Raw genomic sequence first — 21,611 nt, 5'->3', positions numbered from 1 at the left:
CATTGATTTCAGATGTGATTTTCAAATTTCGGGTGAATGAGTCTAGAAAATCCAGCCCAGAGTGTAGTTACTGATATTTGTGTTCTTTGAATTTTTGGAGTAAAATTCTTTACTTTTGAACAGTGGACTTTGTGACTTCATTCTTTTGATACATATTTGGGTTTTCAAAGAAAAAGTGTTCTGGTGTCCATCAAGACCATAACAAGTAGAAAAAATCTTGTAATCTTTCTTCAGAAACTCAGCATGACAGTTATAGGGTTTAAAATTAAAGAGCGAAACACCCTAACCATAAATAGAAGCTGTGATTGTCATTTGGCTAGCACTTGGCAATTCTTTAAGAGGAGTGGTCAACAGTAAGCATTTGAGTTGTCTAAATATTCTAGTACATGCCGTTGTGTAGCCTAGGATACTTAATAGAGGTGATCCTGGATAGCAAAGTGCATTAATTTCAATGGATGTCATAATATCGACAATCAGAGAGACCCAGAAGTGCTTGGTATGAACATGTGGTGGCCAATTTTTACCAGTAGGAAGTGGCAGCGGATAACAATCTTGCTCTGGTGTTTGGGGTCAGAAACCTGACAGGTTTGAAATGCGACACCTCATTTGTGAGGAAGGGTGTCATAGTTTGCAGGGAGACTTAGACAGGTTGCAGAGCTGGGCCGAGAGGTGGCGGATGGAGTTTAATGCGGAGAAGTGTGAGGTGATTCACTTTGGCAGGAATAACAGATATGTCGAGTATAGGGCTAACGGGAGGACTCTGAATAGTGTGGATGAACAGAGGAATCTAGGTGTATGTGTACATAGATCCCTGAAAGTAGGGAATCAAGTAGATAAGGTTATTAAGAAGGCATACGGTGTCTTGGCGTTTATTGGTAGGGGGATTGAATTTAGGAGTCGCAGCGTCGTGTTGCAACTGTACACAACTCTGGTGCGGCCGCACTTGGAGTATTGTGTGCAGTTCTGGTCCCCACATTATAGGAAGGATGTGGAGGCTTTGGAGAGGGTGCAGAGGATGTTTACCAGGATGTTGCCTGGTATGGAGGGGAGGTCCTATGAGGAGAGACTGAGGGATTTGGGGTTGTTTTCGCTAGAAAGAAGGCGGCTAAGAGGGGATCTTATTGAAACATATAAGATGATTAGAGGTTTAGATAGGGTGGATAGTGATAGCCTTTTTCCTCGGATGGAGAAAGCTAGCACGAGGGGGCATGGCTTTAAATTAAGGGGAGGTAGTTATAGGACGGATGTCAGGGGTAGGTTCTTTACCCAGAGGGTGGTGAAGGATTGGAATGCCCTGCCTGCTGCAGTTGTAAATGCGCCTAGTTTGGGGGCGTTTAAGAGACCCGTGGATAGGTTTATGGATGAAAAGGGATTGGTTTAGGTTAGAGGGTCATTGTTTTTTAACTGGTCGGCGCAACATCGTGGGCCGAAGGGCCTGTTCTGCGCTGTAATGTTCTATGTTCAATGTTCTATGTTCTATTTGATGCTGCACCTTTATTAACACTCTATTTGGACAGTTGGCTACTAGATAGCTCTGGTTGACTGCTGGATTTTCCACACCTAATTGAAGGCATTTGGTCTAGGGAAGTCATTGGGGGAAGGGAGGTAAGACCTTGCAGATGAACATAGAACATAGAACATTACAGCGCAGAACAGGCCCTTCGGCCCACGATGTTGCGCCGACCAGTTACAAAAACAATGACCCACTAGCCTATACCAATCCCTTTTCGTCCATAAACCTATCCAGAGATCTCTTAAACGCCCCCAAACTAGACGCATTTACAACTGCAGCAGGCAGGGCATTCCAATCCTTCACCACCCGCTGGGTAAAGAACCTACCCCTGACATCCGTCCTGTAGCTACCCCCCCTTAATTTAAAGCCATGCCCCCTCGTGCTAGCTTTCTCCATCCGAGGAAAAAGGCTATCACTATCCACCCTATCTAAACCTCTAATCATCTTATATGTTTCAATAAGATCCCCTCTTAGCCGCCTTCTTTCCAACGAAAACAACCCTAAATCCCTCAGTCTCTCCTCATAGGACCTCCCCACCATACCAGGCACCATCCTAGTAAACCTCCTCTGCACCCTCTCCAACGCCTCCACATCCTTCTTGTAATGCGGGGACCAGAACTGCACACAGTACTCCAAGTGCGGCCGCACTAGAGTAGTGTACAGTTGCAACATTACACTGCGACTCCTAAATTCAATCCCCCTACCAATAAACGCCAAGACACCGTACGCCTTCTTAACAACCTTATCTACTTGATTCCCAACTTTCAGGGATCTATGTACACACACACCTAGATCCCTCTGTTCATCCACACTATTCAAAGTCCTCCCGTTAGCCCTATACTCGACACATCTGTTGCTCCTACCAAAGTGAATTACCTCACACTTCTCCGCATTAAATTCCATCCGCCACCTCTCGGCCCAGCTCTGCAACCTATCTAAGTCTCCCTGCAGACTATGACACCCTTCCTCACAATCTACCACACCTCCAATTTTGGTGTCATCAGCAAATTTACTAATCCACCCAACTATACCCTCATCCAGATCATTAATAAAAATTACAAACAACAGTGGCCCCAAAACAGATCCCTGAGGCACACCACTCGTAACTGTACTCCATGATGAATATTTACCATCCACCATGGAGTACAGTTACGAGTGGTGTGCCTCAGGGATCTGTTTTGGGGCCACTGTTGTTTGTAATTTTGTTTGTAACCATGAGGAACATGTTGTAGAGATGCCGGCGTTGGACTGGGGTAGACACAGTAAGAAGTCTCACAACACCAGGTTAAAGTCCAACAGGTTTAATTTGGTAGCACGAGCTTTCGGAGCACTGTCCCTTCATCAGGTGAGTGGATGAAGATCAGGAAGACTAGGGCAGGAGAGGTCTAAACTTCCCTTGTTGGTGGGAAACAGCAACCCTGCCTGTCATCACTGAGGATTAAAAAACACCATATCTGCAGTTACCTAATGTGACATCTTTACATTCATCACATTTCTACCCCTCTTCAGTTCTATAGACTCAAAACATTAACTCTCTTCATATATGCTGCCAGACTTGCTGAGTTTATCCAGCTTCCTTTGTTTTAATATCTTTACACAGCATCAGCTCAGGAATAGACAAGATATTCTATGTATGCTATGGTACCCTGATTTACACTGAGGCTGCAGGCAAACCAGTAGTGATAAAACTGGTGATAATCCAACAGGCATTGGAGCAGCTTCATTTTCACTGAATCTATACTAGTTAAATCGGGAAACATTCTTCCACTTGGTAGGTTAGTTTGAAACTTAGTTCTCATGACTCATTGTAAGATGTGTAAAGCCCTATTTGGCTCCACCTGGAAGAGTGAAAAGGCTGGGTTTGAAAGTTAATGATAAGCATTGTTGGATTGACTGTGACCTGTCGATGGCGCTCCAGGTTGATTGAAAGTGGACTCGGATTGAAATGAGGTTGTAGTTAATTCAGTGAAGGATCAAACTGTATTCCCCATTGGTTACTCTGAGCTGGACTGCCTTTACCTGAGACCGGATACAAAGTGGCCTAAAGGAAGGTTTGGAGTTGGGCGGTTGTCTCGCTGGGCAGGAGCGTTCCCCACTTGGAATGACTTTGAGAAATTACTGGGAAGGTTGGGGTTGAGAATGTGAAAGTTAGGAATCGGATTTGGGAAGCGGCTCCCCAGATGAAGGCGCCGAGCACTGAAAGTGAAAGCTGATTGCTGCTTCCCCACTCTGGGTGTTCTTTAAAAAAACCTGTGTGAAGTGTTTGAGCTGTGTGAAGATCAGGGAGATGGCTCTCAGTAAAGGATTCCGGGTGTTTGAAAAGCAGGAAGCGGGGAGCTGCAGTGTGCTGCTGGAGTCCCGGAATCGGCAGGACTGTCTGCTATTCGAGGCTGGGGCTGTGGCCATTCTCTGTGAGTACAGTCAGAGAGACTCTTCAACATAGCAGAGAACCCCGCACAGACTGTAGCTGCATCTGTACCCCCCACCACATCTGCATCTGTACCACCCCACCTGCATCTGCATCTGTATCTGCATCTGTACCCCTCCCTGTATCTGCATCTGTACCACCCCACCCACACCCCGCATCTGCATCTGTACCTGCAGCTTTACCCCCCCCGCATCTGCATCTGTACCTGCAGCTTTACCCCCCCCGCATCTGCATCTGTACCTGCAGCTTTACCCCCCCCGCATCTGCATCTGTACCTGCAGCTTTACCCCCCCCGCATCTGCATCTGTACCTGCAGCTTTACCCCCCCCGCATCTGCATCTGTACCTGCAGCTTTACCCCCCCACATCTGCATCTGTACCTGCAGCTTTACCCCCCCCGCATCTGCATCTGTACCTGCAGCTTTACCCACCCCGCATCTGCATCTGTACCTGCAGCTTTACCCCCCCCACATCTGCATCTGTACCTGCAGCTTTACCCCCCCCGCATCTGCATCTGTACCTGCAGCTTTACCCACCCCGCATCTGTACCTGCAGCTTTACCCCCCCCACATCTGCATCTGTACCTGCAGCTTTACCCACCCCGCATCTGCATCTGTACCTGCAGCTTTACCCCCCCACATCTGCATCTGTACCTGCAGCTTTACCCACCCCGCATCTGCATCTGTACCTGCAGCTTTACCCCCCCGCATCTGTACCTGCAGCTTTACCCCCCCCACATCTGCATCTGTACCTGCAGCTTTACCCCCCCGCATCTGTAGCTGCAGCTTTACCCCCCCGCATCTGCATCTGTACCTGCAGCTTTACCCCCCCACATCTGCATCTGTAGCTGCAGCTTTACCCCCCCACATCTGCATCTGTACCTGCAGCTTTACCCCCCCGCATCTGTACCTGCAGCTTTACCCCCCCCACATCTGCATCTGTACCTGCAGCTTTACCCCCCCGCATCTGCATCTGTACCTGCAGCTTTACCCCCCCACATCTGCATCTGTACCTGCAGCTTTACCCCCCCGCATCTGCATCTGTACCTGCAGCTTTACCCCCCCACATCTGCATCTGTACCTGCAGCTTTACCCCCCCGCATCTGCATCTGTACCTGCAGCTTTATCCACCCTGCATCTGCATCTGTACCTGCAGCTTTACCCCCCCGCATCTGCATCTGTACCTACAGCTTTACCCACCCTGCATCTGCATCTGTACCTGCAGCTTTACCCACCCCACATCTGCATCTGTACCTGCAGCTTTACCCCCCCGCATCTGTAGCTGCAGCTTTACCCCCCCGCATCTGCATCTGTACCTGCAGCTTTACCCCCCCACATCTGCATCTGTAGCTGCAGCTTTACCCCCCCACATCTGCATCTGTACCTGCAGCTTTACCCCCCCGCATCTGTACCTGCAGCTTTACCCCCCCCCACATCTGCATCTGTACCTGCAGCTTTACCCCCCCGCATCTGCATCTGTACCTGCAGCTTTACCCCCCCACATCTGCATCTGTACCTGCAGCTTTACCCCCCCGCATCTGCATCTGTACCTGCAGCTTTACCCCCCCACATCTGCATCTGTACCTGCAGCTTTACCCCCCCACATCTGCATCTGTACCTGCAGCTTTACCCCCCCGCATCTGCATCTGTACCTGCAGCTTTACCCACCCTGCATCTGCATCTGTACCTGCAGCTTTACCCCCCCACATCTGCATCTGTACCTGCAGCTTTACCCCCCCGCATCTGCATCTGTACCTGCAGCTTTACCCCCCCGCATCTGCATTTGTACCTACAGCTTTACCCCCCCACATCTGCATCTGTACCTGCAGCTTTACCCCCCCGCATCTGCATCTGTACCTGCAGCTTTACCCCCCCCGCATCTGCATCTGCAGCTTTACCCCCCCGCATCTGTACCTGCAGCTTTACCCCCCCACATCTGCATCTGTACCTGCAGCTTTACCCCCCCGCATCTGTACCTGCAGCTTTACCCCCCCACATCTGCATCTGTACCTGCAGCTTTACCCCCCCTGCATCTGTACCTGCAGCTTTACCCCCCTGCATCTGCATCTGTACCTACAGCTTTACCCCCCCCGCATCTGCATCTGTACCTGCAGCTTTACCCACCCTGCATCTGCATCTGTACCTGCAGCTTTACCCCCCCGCATCTGTACCTGCAGCTTTACCCCCCCCGCATCTGCATCTGTAGCTGCAGCTTTACCCCCACCGCATCTGTAGCTGCAGCTGCAGCTTTACCCCCCCACATCTGCATCTGTAGCTGCAGCTTTACCCCCCCCGCATCTGCATCTGTACCTGCAGCTTTACCCCCCCACATCTGCATCTGTAGCTGCAGCTTTACCCCCCCCACATCTGCATCTGTAGCTGCAGCTTTACCCCCCCCCGCATCTGCATCTGTACCTGCAGCTTTACCCCCCCGCATCTGTACCTGCAGCTTTACCCCCCCACATCTGCATCTGTAGCTGCAGCTTTACCCCCCCGCATCTGCATCTGTAGCTGCAGCTTTACCCCCCCGCATCTGCATCTGTACCTGCAGCTTTACCCCCCCGCATCTGCATCTGTACCTGCAGCTTTACTCCCCCCGCATCTGCATCTGTAGCTGCAGCTTTACCCCCCCCCCGCATCTGCATCTGTACCTGCAGCTTTACCCCCCCCGCATCTGTACCTGCAGCTTTACCCCCCCCGCATGTGTACCTGCAGCTTTACCCCCCCGCATCTGCATCTGTACCTGCAGCTTTACCCCCCCGCATCTGCATCTGTACCTGCAGCTTTACCCCCCCCCGCATCTGCATCTGTAGCTGCAGCTTTACCCCCCCCCCGCATCTGCATCTGTAGCTGCAGCTTTACCCCCCCCGCATCTGCATCTGTAGCTGCAGCTTTACCCCCCCCCGCATCTGCATCTGTAGCTGCAGCTTTACCCCCCCGCATCTGCATCTGTACCTGCAGCTTTACCCCCCCCCGCATCTGCATCTGTAGCTGCAGCTTTACCCCCCCCCCGCATCTGCATCTGTAGCTGCAGCTTTACCCCCCCCGCATCTGCATCTGTAGCTGCAGCTTTACCCCCCCCCGCATCTGCATCTGTACCTGCAGCTTTACCCCCCCCGCATCTGCATCTGCAGCTTTACCCCCCCGCATCTGTACCTGCAGCTTTACCCCCCCACATCTGCATCTGTACCTGCAGCTTTACCCCCCCGCATCTGTACCTGCAGCTTTACCCCCCCACATCTGCATCTGTACCTGCAGCTTTACCCCCCCTGCATCTGTACCTGCAGCTTTACCCCCCTGCATCTGCATCTGTACCTACAGCTTTACCCCCCCCGCATCTGCATCTGTACCTGCAGCTTTACCCACCCTGCATCTGCATCTGTACCTGCAGCTTTACCCCCCCGCATCTGTACCTGCAGCTTTACCCCCCCCGCATCTGCATCTGTAGCTGCAGCTTTACCCCCACCGCATCTGTAGCTGCAGCTGCAGCTTTACCCCCCCACATCTGCATCTGTAGCTGCAGCTTTACCCCCACCGCATCTGTAGCTGCAGCTGCAGCTTTACCCCCCCACATCTGCATCTGTAGCTGCAGCTTTACCCCCCCCGCATCTGCATCTGTACCTGCAGCTTTACCCCCCCACATCTGCATCTGTAGCTGCAGCTTTACCCCCCCACATCTGCATCTGTAGCTGCAGCTTTACCCCCCCCCCGCATCTGCATCTGTACCTGCAGCTTTACCCCCCCGCATCTGTACCTGCAGCTTTACCCCCCCACATCTGCATCTGTAGCTGCAGCTTTACCCCCCCGCATCTGCATCTGTAGCTGCAGCTTTACCCCCCCGCATCTGCATCTGTACCTGCAGCTTTACCCCCCCGCATCTGCATCTGTACCTGCAGCTTTACTCCCCCCGCATCTGCATCTGTAGCTGCAGCTTTACCCCCCCCCGCATCTGCATCTGTACCTGCAGCTTTACCCCCCCCGCATCTGTACCTGCAGCTTTACCCCCCCCGCATGTGTACCTGCAGCTTTACCCCCCCGCATCTGCATCTGTACCTGCAGCTTTACCCCCCCGCATCTGCATCTGTACCTGCAGCTTTACCCCCCCCCGCATCTGCATCTGTAGCTGCAGCTTTACCCCCCCCCCGCATCTGCATCTGTAGCTGCAGCTTTACCCCCCCCGCATCTGCATCTGTAGCTGCAGCTTTACCCCCCCCCGCATCTGCATCTGTAGCTGCAGCTTTACCCCCCCACATCTGCATCTGTAGCTGCAGCTTTACCCCCCCACATCTGCATCTGTAGCTGCAGCTTTACCCCCCCACATCTGCATCTGTAGCTGCAGCTTTACCCCCCCACATCTGCATCTGTAGCTGCAGCTTTACCCCCCCCGCATCTGCATCTGTACCTGCAGCTTTACCCCCCCCCGCATCTGTACCTGCAGCTTTACCCCCCCCCGCATCTGTACCTGCAGCTTTACCCCCCCCAGCATCTGTACCTGCAGCTTTACCCCCCCCGCATCTGTACCTGCAGCTTCACCCCCCCCAGCATCTGTACCCACAGCTTTACCCCCCCCCGCATCTGTACCTGCAGCTTTACCCCCCCCGCATGTGTACCTGCAGCTTTACCCCCCCGCATCTGCATCTGTACCTGCAGCTTTACCCCCCCCGCATCTGCATCTGTACCTGCAGCTTTACCCCCCCCGCATCTGTACCTGCAGCTTTACCCCCCCCCGCATGTGTACCTGCAGCTTTACCCCCCCGCATCTGCATCTGTACCTGCAGCTTTACCCCCCCGCATCTGCATCTGTACCTGCAGCTTTACCCCCCCCCGCATCTGCATCTGTAGCTGCAGCTTTACCCCCCCCGCATCTGCATCTGTAGCTGCAGCTTTACCCCCCCCCCCGCATCTGCATCTGTAGCTGCAGCTTTACCCCCCCCGCATCTGCATCTGTAGCTGCAGCTTTACCCCCCCCCGCATCTGCATCTGTAGCTGCAGCTTTACCCCCCCACATCTGCATCTGTAGCTGCAGCTTTACCCCCCCACATCTGCATCTGTAGCTGCAGCTTTACCCCCCCACATCTGCATCTGTAGCTGCAGCTTTACCCCCCCCGCATCTGCATCTGTACCTGCAGCTTTACCCCCCCGCATCTGTACCTGCAGCTTTACCCCCCCCAGCATCTGTACCTGCAGCTTTACCCCCCCCCGCATCTGTACCTGCAGCTTTACCCCCCCAGCATCTGTACCTGCAGCTTTACCCCCCCGCATCTGCATCTGTACCTGCAGCTTCACCCCCCCCAGCATCTGTACCCACAGCTTTACCCCCCCCAGCATCTGTACCTGCAGCTTTACCCCCCCCGCATCTGCATCTGTACCTGCAGCTTTACCCCCCCGCATCTGCATCTGTACCCACAGCTTTACCCCCCCCCGCATCTGTACCTGCAGCTTTACCCCCCCCCGCATCTGCATCTGTACCCACAGCTTTACCCCCCCCCGCATCTGTACCTGCAGCTTTACCCCCCCCCGCATGTGTACCTGCAACTTTACCCCCCCCGCATCTGCATCTGTACCTGCAGCTTTACCCCCCCCGCATGTGTACCTGCAGCTTTACCCCCCCCGGCATCTGCATCTGTACCTGCAGCTTTTCATGAATCCAAGTCGTGTATGTCAGTTGTAATTGATATCCCACTTTGGTGTCGTTAGCAAACTTGAAAATCGAGTTGGAGGATAATTTGGCCGCACAGTCATAGATATATAAGGGGTACAGTAGGGGACTGAGAACACAGCCTTGTGGGGCACCAGTGTTGAGGATGATCGTGGAGATAGTGTTGTTGCCTATCCTTACTGATTGTGATCTGTTCTTACAGATGGAAGGTTCCATTGGATTGGGAAATAGCAAATGTAACTCCTTTACTCAAAAAGGGAGGGAGACAGAAAGCTGGAAACAGCAGGCTAGTCAGCCTAACATCTATCATAGGGAAAAAGCTAGAAGCCATTATTAAAGATGTAATAGTGGTCCACTTGGTTTAAAAAAAACAAGGTAATTGAGCAGAGTCAATATGGTTTTGTGAAGAGGAAGTCATGTTTAGCCAATTTATTGGTATTCTTTGAAGAACTCACGTGCTGTGGATAAAGGAGATCAAGTGGATATACTGCACTTAAATTTCTGGAAGGCATTTGATAAAGCACCGCATCAAAGATTATTGTGGAGAATAAAAGCTCATTGTACAGGGAGTAACATTGGCATGGATAAAAGGTCGACTAGCTGCCAGGAAACAGTTGCTCTAAATGGATCTTTTTCTGGTTGGCATGATGTAATAAGTGGTAGCTACACGGGTTAGTACTGGGGCCTTGAACATAGAACACAACAGCGCAGAACAGGCCCTTCGGCCCACGATGTTGCACCGACCAGTTAAAAAAAAACAATGACCCTCTAACCTAAACCAATCCCTTTTCATCCATAAACCTACGGATCTCTTAAACGCCCCCAAACTAGGCGCATTTACAACTGCAGCAGGCAGGGCATTCCAATCCCTCACCACCCTCTGGGTAAAGAACCTACCCCTGACATCCGTCCTATAACTACCCCCCCTTAATTTAAAGCCATGCCCCCTCGTGCTAGCTTTCTCCATCCGAGGAAAAAGGCTATCACTGTCCACCCTATCTAAACCTCTAATCATCTTATATGTTTCAATAAGATCCCCTCTTAGCCGCCTTCTTTCTAGCGAAAACAACCCCAAATCCCTCAGTCTCTCCTTGACTTTTTACAATTGATATAAATGACTTGGATAAAGGCAAGGTTGCCAAATTTGCTGATGGCACAAAGGTAAATCGGAAAACAAGTTGTGAAGAGGGGGTACAGAGATTTCAAACGAAAATGATTAAGTGAGTGGGCAAATATCTGGCAAATGTGAAATTGTTCATTTTAGCAGGAAGAATGCAACAGAAGCATATTTTCTAAATGCTGAGAGATTCCAGAGCTCTGGAAATTCAGAGGGATCTGGCTGTCCTTGTGCATGAATCACAAAAAGGCTAGTATGCAGATACAGCCAATAATTAGGAAATGAAATAGAATGTTATTGTTTTATTGTGAAGAGAATTAAATACAAAAGTTGTACAAGGCATCGTTGGGACTACACTTGGAGTTCAGTGTACAGTATTGGCTCCTTATTTAAGCAACTGCATTGGAAATGATTTAGTGAAGGTTTATTAGACTCGTACCTGGGATGGGAGGGTTATCTTATGAGGAAAGACTGGACAGGTTAAGCTTGTATCAAATCAAGTTTGGAAAAGTAAGAAGGAACTTGATTGAAATGCATATGATGCTGAGGGGTCTGGACAGAGTGGCTATGGAAAGACACTTCCTCTTGTGGGAGAACCTAGTATGAGGGGTCACTGTTGAAAAATAAGGCCTCCCCCATTTAAGACAAGTGAGGAGGATATTTTCTGTCAGAATAATGAGTCTTTGGAAATCTTTCTCAAAAGACAGCAGAAGCAGAATATTTTCAAGGTGAAGCTAGATAGATTTGTGATAAACAAGGAGGTGGAAGGTAATAGGCTACGTGAGAATGTGAAGTTGAGGTCATTATCAGCCGTGATCGTAGTGAATGACAGAGCAGGCTCAAGTGTCTGAATTCATCTGCATTTGTTCTCAGCAATGTTGGCAATAGGCTTGGGGCAGGGAGGGGACCTACCTACTTGTTTGCCACTCTAATCATTAAAAGCAAACCTTTTCATGGAATATACTCCTGCTAACCTAAATTTCCAGTGTTTGCTTTGCCTGGGCATTCTAATATATCCAGGCACAGAAAGAAGAAAAGATTGCCTGTAATCTATTCGGAACTGGAAATTGAAGGATGGGTAAAAAAAATCTAACGTGTGTGGTGGTGTAGGGATGAAATGCTTTTCATCTCATGGATAATCCACTGATTTATATCAAGAAGTCAGGTATCTAAACAGTTAACAAGATCCTTTCCACGTGTCTGCTACAGGATTTAGTGGCTGTGGCTGAGAATTAATTGAAGTACATTTTTGCGGTTATTTTGTTGGTGGCTGCACATTGAGATCTCTGATAGCCACTGCATTAAGTGGGTTAGTTTCAGTGCAGATGTATCATCTGTAACCTGAGCATCCATGACGTACAGTGAATCATCATCATCAGCAGCAGCAGAAATCTGTAACCTCATGGCCTCACTTTGCCATTACCAGCCCTGGTTCATGAGGAGTGTGGGGGAGAATGTCAGGAGTAGCAAATGCAATAATAAATTGCCAACTGGATTATGTTTATTCTAACCTGTGTAAACTACTTATAGTGGACAGAACTAAGTGATCATAGAACCAGTGGGTCAGATCAAAACTCTGCATTCCTGTCACATCCAGTTATAAATTGTGTGGACAATTAACTCCACAAATCATAGGATCCCTACAGTGCAGAAGGAGGCCATTTGGCCATCGAGCCTGCACCAACAGCAATCCCACCCAGACCCTATCCCAATAACCACAGATATTTACTAATCCCCCTACCCTACACACCTTGGGACCCTCAGGGGCAATAGAGCATGGCCTAGCAACCTACCCTGCATATCTTTGGACTGTGGGAGGAAACCAGAGTATCCAGAGGAAACCCACGCAGACATGGGGAGAGTGTGCAAACTCCATGCAGACAGTGACTCAAGGCTGGAATTGAACCAGGGTCCCTGACGCTGTAAGGCAGCAGTGCTAACCGCTGTGCCACTGTGCTGCCCCAAATACCCTCCTCCTCATGATGGAGGCACCAAGTATTTCAACAGAAAAGACAAAGCTGAAGCTTTTAAAATATCTTCAGCCAGAAATGCCAAGTGGATGATCCATCCTGCCCTTTTTCTGAGATCCAGTCTTCAGCCAATTTGATTCACTCTATGTGATATCAAAAAATGGTTAGCCACATTGGATACAGCAAGGACTGTGGGTGCTGATAATATCCTGGCTGTTGAGCTCCAGAACTAACTGTGTCCATAGCCAAGCTGTTCCAGTACAGGTACAACACTAATAAAATGCCCAGAGAGCAGGACTAATTCAATTTGGCCAATTACTGCCCATCAGTAAAGTGATAGAAGGTGTCAACAACAGTATTATCAAGTGACGTTTGATTAGCAGTACCCTGTTAACTAATGCTGAATTTGGTTTTTGGCAGGACCACTCAGCTTCAAGTGTTATTTCTGCCTTGGTTCAAGCATAGACAATAGAGTTGAACATGGGGTGAAGTGAAATTACTGCCCTTGACATCAATGGAACTTTTGACCTTAACAAAAGTCAAAACAAATGTTACATATACCAAATGGAATGCAGCAGTTCAAGAAAGTGGACACCATGCACTTCTCAAAGGTAGTCAGGGATGGGCAATAAATACTGCCCTTGCCAGCAATGCCCGTATCTCAAGGACGAATAGAAGAACCCCATCTATTTCTGACTTCTTGAGCATAGCTATATCATTGGCTGTTCTTTCAGTGCTCAAGGCCCTAAACTTTAAATCCCCTCCCTAAACTTTCACCTTCCCTTCCTCCTTCATGACACCCTTTAAAAATCTACTTCTTTGACCAGCTTTTGATCATTGGCTTTGCTGTCTTCTTATGGTTTGAAATTTTTGTTTCGTGATGTTCCTTTGAAACACTTTGGGACATTTCATTACATTGAAACGGTTTTAAACATTCAGCTTGCGTTCATTCAGGAGGGTGAGGGTGCAGTTTCCATGGTCCGTACAGTTTAGCAGAGATTTGGGTAGAGGCCTTACTCTGGATGTACCAGGAGTTGGGAGGTAAATTAGAAAGCAGGATATCATGGGTCATATTTGATCTACATGCAAACTGGCATAGGGACAAACAGATTAGGAAAGTCAACATGCAATTAATGAGTGGTGTGGGGAGGAGTTCCATTTCACGTGCCTGTGGCACCAGTCCTGGGTTGGGCTGTGCCTGAACAGATTGGGAACAAAGTCCTGATGGAAAAGATGATTAGGGCTATAAGTGTGACCTTAAAGAGGGAACTGCTAGAAATGATTGAAACCTAACAATGAAAGAATCAGGAAAAGAGAGTAAAGGAAGGAATAAAGATAACAGATCAGATTTACTCATTGAAAATCAAGGTAAGAATAACTACTAAAAATGAGAGAGGAATAAAAAACAATCTGAAATATTTATATACCAATGTACAGTGTATCCAAAAACAAAATGAAAAATAATTTCTGGAGAGGATGAGGATATAGTAGGAATAACTGAAATGTGGGGGTGAATTTTATATTGAGAATCAGGATGGCTGTGTCTCCCCACATGCAACAAACCCAGCATGATGATTCTGGTTGCAAATCTAATGACATCATGCTGGTCTTCAATAAAATGGAACATGCTGAAATTGACTGGCCATTTTAACAAATTTGTTGACAAGACCAGAATATTAAGTTGCCCACTCCGTACTTTGGGCACATGTTGGAAACTATTGGAAAGGAGTCATGGCAGGTACCAAGATGTGTTACAGGTACAGATGTAAAAGACTTTAAGCGAGTCTGTGGCTACATTCAGTAGAAAATTCTGATACTGAACTTCGGAGAGTTTCATAGTGCTGCTATTTTTAATTTTCATGGTTTTCAGCTTGCTTTTACTTGGGGAAGTACACATTCAGAATGTGCTACAATCAACTTTGTGTAGTCCCACATTTAAGTTTTACATCACTTTACCCCATTGGAATCATTCATTCTGTAGGAAACCCCTCCTTCAGTGAGGAGGATAGAATCGTACAGTGCAGAAGAGGCCCTTTGGCCCATCGAGTCTGCACCGACACGCGAGGAACACCTGAACTCCCACCCAATTCTATCTACCAGCATTTGGTCTGTGGCCTTGAATGTTATGATGTGCCAAGTGCTCATTGAGGATGTGAGGCAACCCACCTGTACCACCTTCCCCCTCATCCTGCTAAGCTCCACTGAGTACAGAAGATTGCCTCTAATTGTGGGGGTGGCCATCCAATGCCTGTGATGTTAACAGTATCTGTGGTCTTGAACTTCTTCACCTCTGGGCCATTCCAAACGTCTTGTGGAGATCTTAGATTTTTCAGCCTGGGGCCCATCCCCGTATAAATGATTCTATAGATGCCATATTCAGGCGCTCCTATGACCACATCTCCTTTACAGTAAAAAGTCTGACAACACCAGGTTTTAGTCCAACTGATTTATTTGATAGTAAACGCACAAGCTTTCGGGTTACCCCCTTCGTCAGGTGAATGGAGAGTTCTGGCCTCAGACAGAGCATATAAAGCACAGACAGTTTACAGATTACTGATTAGAATGCGAATCTTTACACCTAACCTGCTGTTCAAGTCCTAAAGTGGCCGACAATGTGTGTGGAAGGAGCACTGAGCACAGGTTAAAGAGATGTGTATTGTCTCCAGACAGCAGAATGAGTGAGGTTTTGCAAACCCAGGCAAGTCACGGGGGTTACAGATAGTGCGACATGAACCTAAGATCCTTGTTGAGACCGTCCTCGTGTGTGGAACTTGGCTATCAGTCTCTGCTCAGCGACTCTGCGCTGTCGTGTGTCGTGAAGGCCGCCTTGGAGAATGCTTACCTGAAGGTCAGAGGCTGAATGCCCGTGACCACTGAAGTGTTCGCCAACAGGAAGGGAACAGTCTTGCCTGGTGATTGTCGAGCGATGTTCATTCATCCTTTGTCATAGCGCCTGCATGGTCTCCCCAATATACCATGCTTTGGGACATCCTTTCCTGCAACGTATCAGGTAGACAATGTTGGCCGAGTTGCAAGAGTATTTACCATGTACCTGATGGATGGTATTCTCACGTGTGATGATGGTACCTGTGTCGATGATCCGGCATGTCTTGCAGAGGTTGCTGTGGCAGGGTTGTGTGGTGTTGTGGTCACTGTTCTCCTGAAGGCTGGGTAGTTTGCTGCGAACAATGGTCTGCTTGCAACTCGGCCAACATTGTCTACCTGATACGTTGCAAGAAAGCATGTCCCGAAGCATGGTACATTGGGGAGACCATGCAGACGCTACGACAACGGATGAATTAACATCGCTCGACAATCACCAGGCAAGACTGTTCCCTTCCTGTTGGCGAACACTTCAGTGGTCACGGGCATTCGGCCTCTGACCTTTGGGTAAGCATTCTCCAAGGCGGCCTTCACGACACACGACAGCGCAGAGTCGCTGAGCAGAGACTGGTAGCCAAGTTCCACACACGAGGACGGTCTCAACAAGGATCTTAGGTTCATGTCGCACTATCTGTAACCCCCGTGACTTGTCTGGGTTTGCAAAACCTCACTCACTGTACTGTCTGGAGACAATACACATCTCTGTAACCTGTGCTCAGTGCTCCTTCCACACACATTGTCGGCCACTTTAGGACTTGAACAGCAGGTTAGGTGTAAAGATTCGCATTCTAATCAGTAATCTGTAAACTGTCTGTGCTTTATATGCTCTGTCTGAGGCCAGAACTCTCCATTCACCTGACGAAGGGACTAACCCGAAAGCTTGTGCATTTACTATCAAATAAATCGGTTGGACTAAAACCTGGTGTTGTCAGACTTTTTACTGTGTTTACCCCAGTCCAAAGCCGGCACATCCACATCACCACATCTCCTTTACCAGTGATACCATCAACCAGACAGAGTCAGAAGCTTTACAGTTGTGCTGGATTTCCAAGGGTGCAAGGGGTACAGATTGTACACGTGGCAATTCAAACACCATTGGAAGAGCCTGACATTTGCCAATAGAAAAGAATATCACTCCATCAATATGCAGATTGTGTGTAACCAAGGTGTGTGCACCTGAGCCTGGCAGCAGGGATGATCAGTGGACTGGAACTCTTGGATGGCTAGCGCCTCGGTGACAAAGAATATCTCCTGAAGGAAAGGCTCATGATCCCAGTCCAGAATCCATGGAGGGAGATACAATGCAAGTCACCCTTCAACCAAGGTCATCACTGATCAATCACTGGTCTGCTCCAAATGAGATTTAGATGTTTGAAGCAGTTAGCTGTTGCTCTTCAATACTTTCCAGCTTGAGTCTGACTTGTGGTCATGGTATGTTGTGCCTTGCGCAACCTGATGCTGCAGAGAGGGGAGCCCTTGCAGAGGAGGACGCCTCTGATGGTGAGGCTGAGCCATGCCAGCCAGCAGTACATGATACATGAAGCTAGAGAAATGTGAGATTCACTAAAAAGCAAAGATTTAACCAGCAATCTGTAATTTGATTTTCAAGACCATCTCAACTCTCTGTCACCTTCTGTGGGTATCTTCGAATCATCAGCCTGTGCATACACCATCGTTGAGGTACCAAATAAGATGAGAGGGGCCACAGGAGTATAAACTCCCTAAAGCACATGCAGTCAATCCAAATCAATACCAACACATCACAAACATGAAACACTAATATGGCTGGTGTATAGAACAAAGTGCAAAGAACAATTATTAACAAAATAAATCAAATTGCACAAAACTAAGCAATTGCCCTTATGAACTTGTGATTAATCTGTGCAGAAGCATCTGCTGCCTGATGGGTGACTACAGAGGCTTATCATTAGCCTGGTTCACTCCTTTTGAGTGCCAGAGGATTGCACTATCTCAGCCTCTGATAGCTGGTCTTTCGACTGTGGTGTGTTCACACCTGTATGTGGTAGGCCTTCAGCTGACATGCACATCGCCATTGAGGCGCAAGTGTCTATGCAAGGATGTGATGGTGCACTCCCGTGAGATTTCCTCCTCCTCCCAGATTAATATTGATTCCTCAGTGTTGGTGGCTGCAGCTGCTCTTGGAATCTTGCCACCTTAGGACCACTGGCCTGATAGAGCAACTCTGGTGGTTTGCTGCCAACTCCAACCCTTACCCCTCTAGCGGGGTGAAATTGCCAAGAAGGTTGATCACCTCCAGTCCCTGGCCCCCTTCTCGGGCATCTTGTGCCTTTTCCTCTTGCAAATAAAAAGGGACATTGCTCATGACAAATGATATGTGCCCCATTTGTCATCAGCAGGAAAAATTCTCAAATGATCCCACTAACATGTACTGCAATTCGTAATCCATCCCCTCATTCCCCTGGTGCTATGGCAACATGGCATCGCTGCTTCATCCGCCTTTAGCCAAGATGATAGATAATCCCATACTTGACACGCATCACACTGTTCTGTGTAGGTCTGTCTACAAAATGGTTACACACTCAGGACCCCTCACTATTCTCTCTGCCGTAGGGAGGCCTTGCAGCCCCTGTGGAGGGACAGAGAGTTGAAGAGTGGAATGTGAGTCGTTTCCTAAACATTTGGGAGGGAAATGGGAAAGATGTGCTTAAAGGTTCTTTTCTCCTTGGCAACGGTTCCAAATAATAGCACTGGTGCAGTAGTCACCAAAATTTAAAAGACAAGCTCTTACCTGCTGCCCCAGTAGATCAATGGATTTACAAGTCCCCTTGATCCACACACCTGCCTCCAGAGCACTAGAACATAGAACACTACAGCACAAACAGGCCCTTTGGCCCACGAGTTGCGCCGATCACATCAACACCTATCTATAACCCCCAATCCCATAAACTCATCCAGGGCAGATGGGGCCTGTACAAGAAGGATGGGTTGCATCTAAATATTTAGGCTGGGAGGTTTGCTAACGTCACACGGGGGGATTTAAACTAGTTTGGCAGTGGGGGTAGGACTCGAAACAAAGGGAACACATGAAGCAAGTGTGGAATACAAGGAAAATAGAAAGAAGCTTAAGCAAGGAGTAAGAAGAGCTAAAAGGGGTCATGAAAAAGCATTGGCCAGCAGGATTAAGGAAAATCCCAAGGCTTTTTACACATATGTAAAGAGTAAGAGGATAGCCAGGGAGAGGGTTGGCCCACTCAAGGACAAAGGAAGGAATCCATGCTTGGAGCCAGAGGAAATGGGCGAGCTATTAAATGAGTACTTTGCGTTAGTGCTGGGGCCTTGAGAGAAATCTTTGTATCCTCAATGGCTACAGGGAGGTCCTAGAGGATTGGAGAATAGCCAATATTGCTCCTTTGTTTAAAAAGGGTAGCAAGAATAATCCCGGTAATTACAGGCCGGTGAGCCTTACATCAGTGGTAGGGAAATTATTGGAGAGGATTCTTCGAGACAGGATTTGTTCCCGCTTGGAAATAAGTGGACGTATTAGTGAGAGGCAACATGGTTTTGTGAAGGGAGGTCGTGTCTCACAAACTTGATCGAGTTTTTCAAGAAAGTGATGAAGATGATTGATGAGGGTAGGGCAGTGGATGTTGTCTACATCAACTTCAGTAAGGCCTTTGACAAGGTCCCCCATGGCAGACTGGTGCAGAAGGTGAAATCACATGGGATCAGAGGTGAGCTGGCAAGGTGGATACAAAACTGGCTCGGTCAAAGAAGACACATCTTTGGTCACCTTCTCAAAGAACTCAATAAGGTTTGTGAGGCATGATCTACCCTTCACAAAACTATGCTGACTATCCCTAATCAAATTATTCCTTTCTAGATGATTACAAAACCTATCTCTCATAATCCTTTCCAAAACTTTGCCTAGAACAGAATTAAGGCTCACTGGTGTATAATTACCAGGGTTATCTCGACTCCCCTTCTTGAACAAGGGGAAACATTTGCTATCCTCCAGTCTTCTGGCACTATTCGTGTAGACAATAACAACCTAATGATCAAAGTCAAAGGCTCTGCAATCTCCTCCCTAGCTTCCCAAAGAATCCTAGGATAAATCCCATCTGGCCGAAGGGACTTACCTATTTTCATACTTTCCAGAATTGCTAACACCTCCTTCTTATGAACCCCAATCCCATCTAGCCTAATAGCCTGTATCTCAGTATTCTCCTTGACAACATTGTCTTTTTCCTGTGTGAATACTGATGAAAAATATTCATTTGGCACCTCTCCTATCTCTTTGGACTCCACGCACAACTTCCCACTACTGTCCTTGACTGGCCCTAAACTTACCCTAGTCATTCTTTTATTCCTGCCATGTGTATAGGAAGCTTTAGGGTTTTCCTTGATCCTACCTGCCAAAGACTTCTCATGTCCCCGCCTGGCTCTCCTTAGCTCTCTCTTTAAGTCCTTCCCGGCTAACTTGTAACTCTCAAGTGCCCTAACTGAGCCTTCATGCCTCATCTTGACATAAGTCTCCTTCTTCCTCTTCAAGAGATTCAACTTCTTCAGAAAACCACGGTTCCCTCACTCGACCGCTTCCTCCCTGCCTGACAGGTACATACTTATCAAGGACGCGCAGTAGCTGTTCCTTGAACAAGTTCCACATTTCAGTTGTACCCGTCCCCTGCAGTTTCCTTCCACATCCTATGCATCCTAAATCTTGCCTAATCGCATCATAATTTCCTTTCCCCAGCTATAACTCTTGCACTGCAGTATATACCTTTCCCTTTCCATTGCTAATGTAAATGTAACCGAATTGTGGTCACTATCATCAAAGTGTTCACCTACCTCCAAATCTAACATCTGGCCTTGGTTCATTACCCAGTATCAAATCCAATGTGGCCTCGCCTCTTGTTGGCCTATCTACAGACTGTGTCAGGAAACCTTCCTGCACACATTGGACAAAAACTGACCCATCTAAAGTACTTGAACTATAGCTGTTCCAGTCAATATTTGTGAAGTTAAAATCCCCCATAACAACTACCCTGTTACTTTCGCTTCTATCCAGAATCATCTTTGCAATCCTTTCCTCTATATCTCTGGAACTTTTCCGGAGGGTTATAGAAAACTCCCAACAGGGTGACCTCTCCATTCCTGTTTCTAACCTCAGCCCACACTACTTCAGTAGATGAGTCCTCATCAAATGACCTTTCTGCCACCGTAATACTGTCCCTGACTAACAATGTAAGAAGTCTCACAGCACCAGGTTAAAGTCCAACAGCTTTATTTGGTAGCATTTATTTATGTTGGACTTTAACCTGGAGTTGTGAGACTTCTTACTGTTTACCCCAGTCTAACGCTGGCATTTCCGCATCTTGACTAACAATGCCACATCTCCCCCTCTTTTACCACCTTCCTGGATCTTACTGAAACATCTAAACTCCAGAACCTGCAACAACCATTCCTGTCCCTAGAAAGGTAGTCAAGAAGGCGTATGGAATGCTTGCTTTCATTGGCTGGGGTATTGAGTTTAAAAATTGGCAAGTCATGTTGCTGCTTTATAGAACCTTAGTTAGGCCGCACTTGGAATAGAGTGTTCAATTCTGGTTGCCACACTACCAGAAGGATGTGGAGGCTTTGGAGAGGGTACAGAAAAGATTTACCAGGATGTTGCCTGGTATGGAGGGCATTAGCTATGATGAGAGGTTGGAGAAACTTGGTTTGTTCTCACTAGTGCGACAAAGGTTTGGGGGCAGACCTGATAGAAGTCTACAAGATATTGAGAGGCATGGACAGAGTGGATAATCAGAAGCTTTTTCCCAGGGTGGAAGAGTCAGTTATTAGGGGGCATAGGTTTAAGGTGCGAGGGGCAAGTTTTAAAAGAGATATACGAGGCAGATTTTTTACGTAGTGTGGTGGGTGCCGGGGGGAGGTAGTGGAAGCGGATACAGTAGTGACTTTTAAGGGGCGTCTTGACAAGTACATGAATGAGATGGGAATAGAGGGATATGGGTCCCTGGAAGCGAGGGGGGTTTTAGTTAAAATGGGCAGCGTGGTGGGTGCA

The 21,611-nt window shown here is 48.3% G+C and overlaps 1 protein-coding gene across 1 annotated transcript in view; it reads left to right on the top strand.

The window, feature by feature from the left end:
* The first annotated feature begins 3,494 nt into the window (after window positions 1–3,494).
* LOC145337476 (synaptojanin-2-like) overlaps window positions 3,495–21,611 on the top strand; it is a 204,190-nt gene continuing 186,073 nt past the window's right edge. The window contains exon 1 of the mRNA XM_080182266.1: window positions 3,495–3,924. Within this exon, the coding sequence (XP_080038392.1) occupies window positions 3,801–3,924 (124 nt within the window). The 5' untranslated portion in view covers window positions 3,495–3,800. The remainder of the gene's footprint in view (window positions 3,925–21,611) is intronic.

The sequence above is a fragment of the Carcharhinus amblyrhynchos genome, unplaced genomic scaffold (genome assembly GCF_965287045.1).
Source record: "Carcharhinus amblyrhynchos unplaced genomic scaffold, sCarAmb.v2.hapA scaffold_50, whole genome shotgun sequence".
NCBI lineage: Eukaryota > Metazoa > Chordata > Chondrichthyes > Carcharhiniformes > Carcharhinidae > Carcharhinus > Carcharhinus amblyrhynchos.
The sequence above is the reverse complement of the archived record's forward strand: the minus strand, read 5'-3'. Positions and strand labels throughout refer to the sequence as shown.